The sequence below is a fragment of the Chelonoidis abingdonii genome, chromosome 11 (genome assembly GCF_003597395.2).
Source record: "Chelonoidis abingdonii isolate Lonesome George chromosome 11, CheloAbing_2.0, whole genome shotgun sequence".
In the NCBI taxonomy this organism is placed as follows: domain Eukaryota; kingdom Metazoa; phylum Chordata; order Testudines; family Testudinidae; genus Chelonoidis; species Chelonoidis abingdonii.
The window spans coordinates 50,691,305-50,702,801 of NC_133779.1; the positions used below are offsets into that span (position 1 = coordinate 50,691,305).

The following is an 11,497-nucleotide window of genomic DNA, read 5'->3' on the forward strand; positions in this document are numbered from 1 at the left end:
ATCATGTCACAGCCATGTAGGGTGACCAGACAGCAAGTGAAAAAATCGGGACGGGGTGGGGGACAATAGGTGCCTATATAAGAAAAAGCCCCCAAAATCGAGACTGTCCCTATAAAATCGGGACGTGGTCACCATACAGCCATGCAATATTGCACAGTATCTCATCCCAGCATCTGCTAGGCAGCTGTGCAATACTGTATCATAGTGCATGCTGTGCAATATTTAAGCATATTGTATATTGAACGAGATGTAGTATGTCATGTGGACAGCAGAAGGAGAGACAGAAAGGGGAGTCTTGGCTGTAAAAAATGTTTGGGAGATAAATCTTGTTAAAGCTGTCTACAAAATTAGTCCCTGTCCTTGGGCTTTCAGGGTTGGGTTCAGCTTTACCACTGAGTCTGTGACCTGGGGGGTTGCGGGGTGGGGGCCAGGGGGAGAGCTGCACAGTTGTTATGCTTATAAGAAGCACATGGTATTGGGTATGTTTTGGCTAACACAGTGGCCTGTGTTCCCCAGTGCCATGCTGGAGCCTCCACATTTATTTGACAAATAAAATGTGCAGAATTTTTAAAAAGTTGTGCACAGAATTTTAAATTTTTCAGCACAGAATGCCCTCAGGAGTAAGTAATGAACATCTGACTGCCCTGGGATTCCACAGGTCATCAACACTATAGGAAATGGAACCAGTATCCACACATCTTTGCAACGTGTCAGGATCCTGTTAGTTACATGTCAGAATTAAACAGAACAGATCTAAAGGATCAGGTTTGTTACTGTCAATGTATTTTATATCAAACAGTTTTAGAGGTGTCTGTTCTGTACCTTAGGAGGAATTATGGTCAGCTCTTCCAGCTAACTTTATTCCCCTGTTCAAAGTTACTTAGGTTAATTAGTTTCCGGTATTGCAAGGGGATTAATTTGATACTTCCTGTGAAGTTTGAACTTTTTGTTCCTCCTGAGGATTATGGCTAGGAAGCTTTTCCCATTCCCTCTAAAGGAGCCTTGGAAAGTCTGAATTTCCTGATATGAGCTCCAGATTTTGGCTGTCCCCATAGGGCTGTGTTAAGGTGGCAAATAATACAGAAGGCTTCCACACTTCTATGTATTACCCAGCTGTAGTGCCGGAGGACAGGGACTAGTGAACTAGCAGCAGTGAATGGTCCAGAAAAGGTGTGTCTGGCAGGGATGGGCGTGCTGCCATCCGTAACTTCTGCATGGTGGACACCACTGAGAGGCTGCGGGGAGAAGACAGCATAGAATACACCCAATGGCAACCAGGATCACGTGCAGGCTTTTCACAGACAATGCCTCCAGCCATCACCTGCACAGATGAACCTCTCTCTCTCTATCCGGCACATAAATGGCATGCAAAATGGCATTTTGCATTTAGGAACCTTCTTAATTCAACCCTACGCAAGGAACTCTATTGCAGCTCCTGATATATTATGAATAGAATGTGTTCATCTGTGCATACAAATTACTCTGATTGAAACAAACAAGGCTTAGCAGGTACTATTTATGCCCTAATATTAAAGCACAAATCTAAGCTGAAGATGGGTAAGCAGGGGTTCTCCTTTAAAACTGCAGCATAGGTCTGACCTCCAGAGTGGAGCACAGCAGAATTCCTGAGGTGTGACAGATAAAGTCTGAACCAGGAAGTATTACACGGGGGAAATGGGAGAATAGGAAAAGAGACAGGGTGCACTTGTTTGGGTTTGGTTTTTTCAGAATGCAAATAATTGTAGGAATCATATTGCATCATTCTACATTATTATTATGCAAAATCTATAAAACAATATCTTTACTAATGTTCTCCGTTAAATTGTTCTCAAATACATTAGATCCTGTGATTCTTCCTCTTAAAATAAAACAAACAGAACTATGTAGAGAGGCAATTTTTCTTCAACAGTACATATTTTATTTGGGCTGTAAAACTGGCAGACTCTAAAACAAGCAAGACACACCAAGTGGAAGTCCTCAGCCTTTATGAACTTTTCGTTAAAAAAGTCAATCATCTACTCAAATCAAATGTATGGGTCATTATATTTAACAATTAAAGAGTCACAAATTATTAAGATTGTTTTAATTAGGAAATAGTATAAGAAGATATTCTTAGCTTAAAAGTTAAAATTCAAGGACAGGAATGTTTAGCTATTCATATCTAATCCAAATACAGCAGTAGTTGTTACCTGTATTTATAAAGAGCATTATTCCAGTGGATTTAAAGTTATAAAGAGCAAACTAAATTTATTTTTTGAAAAAACATGCAATGGCACTGTTTCTAACAGCTGCAATTAATCATTTCACATACATAAAAGCTGAGCTGTTTATATTTCAGATATTTAGTTATAGCCTGTTATAACTGGTACTACTGTAGTTGGCATAGCTACCTAGCACACACAATATGATAACACTTAGCTGTTATATATATATCTGGCATCAGAGCTGCATATGGATTCCTACATTTCAGTTCAAAATTAGGAACTAAAGACGTGAATGCTGTTCTTTCTTTTTTTAAGCTTGGGTGAAGTACCAATGGGAGAAATGAACACAATCAGGCCACCTGAAGTTTGCTTCTTAGAGATAATAAAAAAAGATAAGCTATAGTATTATTATAGAATGACTACACAATTTTCTTAACCAAATTTCCTGACATAATTCTACCAAAACTCAAAATTAAAGTTAAGATTTTAGTTTTCATGTTCAGTCCATAAGGTATGTTATGAACAAAAAATTCTTAAGCTTCTGAGTATGGTCCAGGAAAAGACACCAGTGGAAACTTTGCATAGTTTCACTTCCAAGAGTATACACTGTACACTAATAGGATTTCAGCAAAATCTCTAAAGAAAAGGTGTTACTGAAGGCTTCGCTAAAAATCTTCTTGCTTAAAAAGTTTTTCTCAGATCAGATGAATGGTTATGCCCTCTCTATCCTTCTAGACTGGAATAGAACCCCCTTTAAAAAATAACTTTCAATTTGCAAAAACTGGGGTCTCTTGACAGAATTTTTCCTGTGTATACATTCTGTTTGACTGCATATAAAAACAAAAAAAAGAACCTTAAATTATCTCTAATATTAACAATATTCATATTAAACACCAAATGAAAGCTATACAGAGAAGAATTCTACAAATAAACAGCAGGGAGATGATATCTAAAACCGCTCCTTTGGTTCGCTAAATTTTCTCCTTTTCGGCAGTGCATCTTGACTAGAGGAGAGTTCGTACTGATGAACCTACCAAGAGAAAATACAGACTGCATTTCAGTTCCCTGCTTTTCACAAACCATGGCTCTTTCAGTTGTGTTAGGTATCTTAACATGGAAAAAGAACTTCATAACAAGAATCAACTATATAAAACGTAAAGCGGTGCAAAGAATATCCAATCCTTACAATGACATTTGTGCTCACAGTTGTAAAGCTTGAGATAATATTTTGATAGTAATCAGTTAAAATACAAGAACTTTCTCATGCACTATTGAAAGGAGGTTAAAAATTATTTATGATCTAAGGGCAAAGGCTCCTTTGTGACGCTGCTTCAAATGCAAGTAAAATTTTCTCAGAAGTTCCACTTTAACATCTAAAGCTAACGTTAAGTAGGTAGTGCACGTCATCAACCTGTCAAGACACAGGGTTTGATTCTGATTACACTTACATTAGTTTTCACTCATTTAACTCCACTGACTTAAATAAACCAGAAGTAACTCCACTGAAGTATAAAAGAAGACCAGAATTTGGCCCTCAGTCTTTACTTAACTTCTTGTGTTCTTTCTTATCTAAAGTAATTATGTTTGTATATCTTTAACCTTAAATAGTAACAATAATGAAAGGTTTATTTTCACAGACAAATACAGAAGTAGTAACTATGTATTTATTTCCCTTTATTATTCTGCATACCCAAAAACAAAAAATACTGAATGAGGTTTTGGGGTGGGATTAAAGAATGCTCATTTAAAACTGCTATAGTGATAAACAGCATCTTGAAAAATCATCAGACCTTTTTGCTTTATATTATGTATTTTATTTTCCATTTAGAGATATTCAATGCTTGTCACCATATGTACAAAATATAACAACAAATCCTTTTGCTTTCTGCATGCAATTTTAAAACTTACAAGTTTTTGAGACTCAGACCAATTTCTCTTCTGGGTTTCTCTAGAACTCTTAGCTACTAAACGATTTTTGCAATGTTCCTGAGCCTGATTTTCACCAACCTTTACAGAAAGAAATTAACTATTAGTGTTAGAAGAAGACTGCAGATAGCTATAAAGCAGCACACTGTGGATGCTATTGCTGTTCCCTAACCTGTGTTAAAAATTAATGAAGAGCTTTTCAGACTTGAGACAGGGAAGGCATGATTTTCCTCTCTCAACTGTAAATGATGAAGGCTATTTCTTTATCTACTGAGACTGACAGCATTTGTCCCAGAACTTTTATGAGGAAAAGTAATCTATATACAAGAGCTATACAGCAGACCAAGGGTGAAGTGGCCATGCAGGCATATGTATGTACTCCTGTCCACTGTGGAAAGCGTTTCTATACCAGCCCCATAAGCAGAAGGCTGCAAGGGACTCTAGCCAGTAAAGCAGCCAAAGAATCCATGTTTACATGGATCAAGTGTCCCCCTAAACCTTACAAACTGGTGCAGGGGGCTAAGGATACTATTTCAGCCCATAGGCTCATAGCCACTGAGAGAGGAAGGGCACACAGACCACAGAACAGGCCTGTACTGCCCCTGGGCTGAGGCTGGCTTGAGGTTTTTCACCCCAGAACTCCTCTTGTTCCATTTCTGTAAAGCCCAAATACTCAGGCGCCATGTAGGTAGAGTAGATTTTAAAAAAGTTTAGCTACCACACATAAGCATGAATAAGCAAGTAATAATGGATTTTTCAAGATATGTACAAATCACACATCTGTGATTAGAATTCTGGCCCAGTATTTTATAAGAGATATGAAACAATACACTGGATTAAGTTCTCATCTACCATAGATCCACTGCAGTACATGGAATTAGGCTGGCAGAGAACATGGCCAAGCAAAGAATACAAATAAATCCTCATGAATCCCTCTGAAATTATACAATTAAAAACCAAACACGGAAGTAATTTTTAGAAATAGGCATTAACTTTTTGCCATTAGGAATACAAAAGTGTTGTTCATATTCCTAACATAAAAAGAGCTAAATAAACCCAAACAAACTCTGAAGTGAATCCTGGTCCCAAAGAAGTCAATGGGACCAGAATTTCAATCCTGGACTGTAAATTGTATTTAAGCACATGATTTCATTCTGTATTTGGAATAGAGAGTTGTTTTGTTTTGTTTTTTTAAAAAGGATACTAACTGTGTTGATCTGAAATATTCTTCCACTTCTTGTCCTGCTCTCTGACACATCAAGTTCAGATGTTTTAATTGCTAACTGATCAACCTAAAATGGAAAATTAGCATTATTTCAAAAAAAGAATTCTTTTAGGATTAAGAGGCAAATTAGGACACAAAGGGCTCAATCCTGCAAGATGCCAACTTTCTGTTTGCCCCAATCCATCACAGTACTTAAGCACAAGTAGTCCTATTGAAAGCATATGCGTAAGTATGTATCAGTGCAATTGTTTTCAGTTATAGTCAGTCACTGGCTATTACCAAGGGGTCAATTTGCATTTGAGCCTCAAGGATCTGTAATAGAAGTACTCCTGTTCTGTTTACATGTTACTACTCTCAGGGCTGGTCTACACTAGGGGAGGGGATCGATCTAAGATACGCAACTTTAGCTACGTGAATAGCGTAGCTGAAGTTGAAGTATCTTAGATTGAGTTACCTACCATCCTCACGGCGCGGGATCGATGTCCGCGGCTCCCCGTCGACTCCGCTACCGCCGTTCACGTTGGTGGAGTTCCGGAGTCGACAGGAACATGTTCGGGGATCGATATATCGCGTCTAGATGAGACGCGATCCCCGAGAAATCGATTGCTACCCACCGATACGGCCGGTAGTGAAGACGTACCATCAGTGTTGTTTTCAGAGAGTACAATAAGAATAGTCATTATTACAATACCCAGATTTACCTTAGGCTTCCATCAACATTTAAAAGCAGAGATTTCTACCGAAGCTAAATGACTATTATGGTTGTCACATAATTTTACTAAATTAAAGCCAAATAAAACAGAAATTTTGCCAGATGGTTCTAAGTGGTTGTTGATGGGAGTTCCCAGCCTGGAGGTTCCTTTTGGTAGTGTTTCCTTGAGTCCATCTCCTAGTATAAACAGTTGGAGGGTGTTAAATTGATAGTAGCATATCACTCAATTTGTATATGTTTTATAATTAAAATATACACCATCTTTGGAATGCTGCCAGGCTGGACCTTTTCCTTAGCAAGAGAGACATGAAATCAGTCACAAATACTTTCATATTTAAAGATCTGACTACTGCAATTCTTTACTTGCAAATGCAACCAGTAAATAGGTTTGTCAGTGCTAAAAAAAAAAAAAAAAAAAAAAAAAAAGACATTTCTAAAGGGAAGAGTCTTTATTAATGATGCATTATGATGATGGAACTCCATTTCTTTTCTGCTCATATTGCCCAGTCTGTCAGAAATGTTAGAACTGAAGAAACAGCTGTTTGCTATTGCTTTTAATTGATTTTTTACAATTTTGAATATTTGAGTCATTTTATTGTTAAACATCTTGTTCAGGACAAAATATACATGCATTTTATTGTTAATAACTTTATGTATAGAGTCCCTTGTACATTAATTAATTGCTCGGGAGGTCTCAACATTCAAAATGTTACTTTGAATAATAAAGAAATTTCACAAACCCCTAGGAAAAAGTATTTTAAGAGTATGACTGGAAGACAATATAGCTTTTATACCTGAGAATTAGAAACAGGTTTATTCTGGCTTTCTTCAGACCTCATAAGTTCATTTTCTTCACAAGTTAAATTTAATTCTGTGAAAGGTTTGTTAAAACAAGTTCTAATATTAAATTAACAGCATTTTTTACATTTTTGTTTTCAGACATCAAGGTGATATGCATCTAATAAATGTGACAGCCAGGATAGCCAGACACTTGGAAAAGGCTCTATTCTCCCATCTGTGCATGGAAGTAACTATTAACATTAGTGGGAATTCCTGTGCCTTCTGTCTTTAGCTCACTGGGCCTCATTCTCATTTACATGAAAGCCCCTTTACACGGACAGTAAAAGGGCATTAGTATAAATGAGAATCAGGCCCACTATATCCTGTTATTGCAAACAGGAAAGTAAACAGACATTTATTTCTATGTAACACAGATTTATATAAAATGCCTTTAGAATCTGTGGGCTTGATTCTGCAGACTTGTAAGTAGTCCTTACTAACAGTCTCAAAGAATTCACTCACATTAATGACTAACTGAGAGATTATGCATTACAGATCAGGCCCTGCGTCTTGTTGCAGACTGTTGAAAACTCATGACCAGAGCTGAATAATTTCTGCTGAACGGATTTTATGATTAAAATAATAGGAGTACTTGTGGCATCTTAGAGACTAACACATTTATTTCAGCATAAGCTTTCGTGGGCTACAGCTCACTTCTTTGGATGCATAGAATGGAACACACAGACAGAAGATATTTATACATACAGAGAACATGAAAAGGTGGAAGTACGCATACCAACTGTAAGAGTCCAATCGAGATGAGCTATCAGCAGAGAAAAAAAAACTTTGACTGGTAATCGAGATGACCATAGAAGGTTGAGGAGACATTAACATAGATATATGCCATCATGTGCCACGCAAATGCCCCTCTGCCCATTGTACATTGGCCACCGGACATCTCTACGCAAAAGTAAATGGACACAAATCTACATCAGGATCAAACATTCAAAAACCAGTGGGAGAACACTTCAACCTCTCTAACCACTTAGTGACAGACTTTAAGGTGGCAATTTTGCAACAAAAAAACTTCAAAAACAGACGCCAGAGAGAGACTGTTGAACCTGAATTAATATGCAAATTAGATACAATTAATTTAGGTTTAAACAGAGACTGGGAATGGTTGGGTCATTACACTAATTTAATATATTTCCCTATGTTAAGTTCTCCTGACACCTTCTATGGGTCATCTCGATTATCACTTCAAAAGGTTTTTTTTTTTCTCCTGCTGATGATAGCTCATCTCAATTGATTGGACTCTTACAGTTCGTATGCGTACTTCCACCTTTTCATGTTCTCTGTATGTATAAATATCTCCTGTCTGTATGTTCCATTCTATGCATCCGAAGAAGTGAGCTGTAGCCCACGAAAGCTTACGCTGAAATAAATGTTAGTCTCTACGGTGCCACAAGTACTCCTATTCTTTTTGCAGATACAGACTAACACGGCTGCTACTCTGAAACCTATGATTAAAATGTTAGAGCTAAACCCTGCTCCTATCGACTGAAATGGAAGCAGGATTTGGCCCTTATGCTATGTGCCAAAAATTCTGCACCATAAATTTGCAATAACAGACAATTGCCTGTTTTACTTCTGTAATGTTTCAGGGGGAAAAGTATTTTTTAGATAAAATCTCAAGTGATGTAGTACTTTTCTATTCTAAATATTAAACATATTTTAACTGATAAGATATAAATAGAGCCCAGCAAAAATTCAGAACAGAAAAAATGAAAAGTGCATTTGACAACAGCATGCAAAAACTTTGTAACATAAACCAGTGACATAAAAGAAAGGCATAGCAAATATATTACTAGTATTGTTGTGGGTTGAGCTAAACCTTGTTATAATCAGGGCATAACCACCAACTTTTGTCCAGGTGGCTGAAACCACAGCAGTAGCACCCAAAACACAGGCAAATGGAAAAAAATTGAGTAGAAGCTGAATCACATGGCCTAAGGAGATTCAAATGTAAGGACTTAGGTTTTGATTGGTGGAACTCTTTTTCCTCGAGAGAGACAGGCCAGGTCTACACTACGAGATTAAATCAATTTTAGATACGCAATTTCAACTACGAGAATAGCGTAGCTGAAATCGAATATCTAAAATCGATTTACTCACCCGTCCTCACCGCGCAGGATCGATCCGCGCGGCTCGCTGTGTCGAATCTGGAAGTCCGGTCGTCTAGCTGGAGTTCCGGAATCGATCTAAGCACGCTCTGGGATCGAGATATCGCGTCCAGACCAGATGCGATATTTTGATCCCCGAGCAATCGATTTTAACGCGCCGATCCGGCGCGTAGTCTAGACGTGGCTTCAGACACCCAAAAGTAGCAAGAAAGCCAAGCAGACAGTACAGAAGTGCTGGTAATGTGGCCCTAAGAGAAAGCTATGGGAAAAATCTTTTGGCACAGAGTGCTGGCTGGAAAGGCAAGTTTTGAATAGAAAGCAAAGGAGTTGTCTCCTGCTGTTTAATTCCTACTGAGTTCAGGGAAACAGGACTTTATGTATAATGTTTGTAAATAAACGAGATTGTATCAAGAAAATCTGGGGCTCTATAATCAATTTCTTCTCCTAATGGAAACAACATATAGGGCTCTGAACTTTGGCTATCCTGTGGATCAAAAGGGATAACAGTGTGTGTAAAACTGAGTGTAGTACTATATGTTACATAGTCTACTTCTCATTTCAGCAAAATAGGAACCAGGTGGAAAGAGCTGAGCTGTCCTGAACTGTATACTTATTACCTCCAACTTTTACAGATGTATTTGCATTTTTCTGAACTTCCATTTTATTATCTGCCACAAAATCTTCCTATATAAAAAAAGAAAGAAGATACAATATAAAATTTAAAAGTATTCTCAACGGAATAAAAATAATCATATAAAAACATTAAACTGAACTAATTAGATTTGGCCCTAAACTGCTAGGATGACGACCCGGGTCTTCAATCATGGCATTGTGTAATTATTAACACAAAACCTTAGCTTAGTGATCAGGACACCCACCGTCCACCCAAATCTTAAAACATGTAAATAGGAAGTTAAGGAACATTTTCTTATATTCCTTGCCACTTTTATATTGCCTACAAAACTCCCAATAACACACTCCATGAGATAGTCACTTTCATCTCCAACTGATACCAAAAACCAATCTGTACTCAGCTTAAAATTTTAATGGCAACCTCTTACACTCAAGTATCAACAGCTGGGCACATGTGACTGTCATACATTCCATGCCTGTGGGAAGTTAATCTCCCTTGGTTTTTGCCAAGATTGTGTCAAATAAAAACTTTGCTGCAACTTTAAATATGGCACAACTATTTTCCCACCAAAAATAGTTTAGTCTTTGCTCAGGATTACCAATAATAATTCCTCACATTTAGGACCCAATCTTGCAAATGGTTATGCATGCAAGTAACATTATTAATGTGACTAGTCCATTAAGTTCACTTATGCTAATCATATGCATAACTGTTTGCAGGATGAATGCCCTATGTAGCAAGGAAATCCAAAGTTAGACACTTAATCTCCCATCTACTACTATGATGCTGCACAAAATTTACCAATGCTAGTAACACTATATATCAGTTTAGGATATAAAATGAAGAATAACTGTTCAATTAAAATAACTGGGGAGATGAATTATAGACATAATATAACTGAGCTGGAATTTATCCAGGACACCATGACTATCATGTACTCCCTTCCATTTTATGAAACATTGCATGGGATTTCATACTAAAGATACTGCAGCCCATCAGCACCATCATGTCGCACTAGTTCACTGTAGATCTGTTACAAAAATAAAAATGAACTGATTGCTCCAGTCTGAGCAGTAAAATTTAGAAGAGAAAAGATCTAAAGGACTATATGTAATTTTATTTGAATATCTTTGGCATCTGAATTTTTTATTAAAACTTTGCAGTAGTGGACAATATAAATGGTTACTGACCCTTTTCAAGAGAGTTCAAATTGTAAACATTTTGAATATAAATAGCATGTAGCAACGTCTGAGCGCTTACATTTATTTGCTGGTCCTGTTCTTCTGGATCATCTTTGTCCAGTGTGATTAACTGCGTAGGCACCTTATAGTCTCCTTGCTTTAGCATGTTTTTATCAAGATTTTCCATTCGTTCTCTCTCAGTTGTCACTTTAACTTTCAGCATATGAAAAGGGGTTGGCACCTCGCCCACATTTAGGTAAATAGGCTCCCCCTCAAATATCATTGTGTCACAATCACCCTCTTTAAAACCAGGAGGCTGGTAATCAGGTGGTGTAACTGTGGAAAATAATTCACAAAATACGCTGTTTTATGATGAAGTGTGTTCTTACTCTTGGGAAAAAAAGTTTTACACATATCTGAATGAAACAGATTTTTTTCTTTGAACAAATAGTGTTACTCCAGCAAAGAATCCTGTGGCACCTTATAGACTAACAGACGTTTTGGAGCATGAGCTTTCATGGGTGAATACCCACTTCGTCGGATGCATGACGACGAAGTGGGTATTCACCCATGAAAGCTCATGCTCCAAAACATGTTAGTCTATAAGGTGCCACAGGATTCTTTGCTGCTTTTACAGATCCAGACTAACACG

At 37.5% G+C, this 11,497-nt stretch overlaps 1 protein-coding gene across 1 annotated transcript in view; it reads right to left on the minus strand.

Moving 5' to 3' along the window:
• Positions 1 to 3,054: 3,054 nt before the first annotated feature.
• Positions 3,055 to 11,497, minus strand: part of HORMAD1 (HORMA domain containing 1) — a 21,557-nt gene continuing 13,114 nt past the window's right edge. The window contains exons 9-14 of the mRNA XM_075071380.1: positions 10,925 to 11,181; positions 9,648 to 9,714; positions 6,862 to 6,938; positions 5,339 to 5,422; positions 4,113 to 4,211; positions 3,055 to 3,234 (exon numbers count right to left, since the gene is read on the minus strand). Coding sequence (XP_074927481.1) covers positions 3,154 to 3,234; positions 4,113 to 4,211; positions 5,339 to 5,422; positions 6,862 to 6,938; positions 9,648 to 9,714; positions 10,925 to 11,181 — 665 coding nt within the window. The 3' untranslated portion in view covers positions 3,055 to 3,153. The remainder of the gene's footprint in view (positions 3,235 to 4,112; positions 4,212 to 5,338; positions 5,423 to 6,861; positions 6,939 to 9,647; positions 9,715 to 10,924; positions 11,182 to 11,497) is intronic.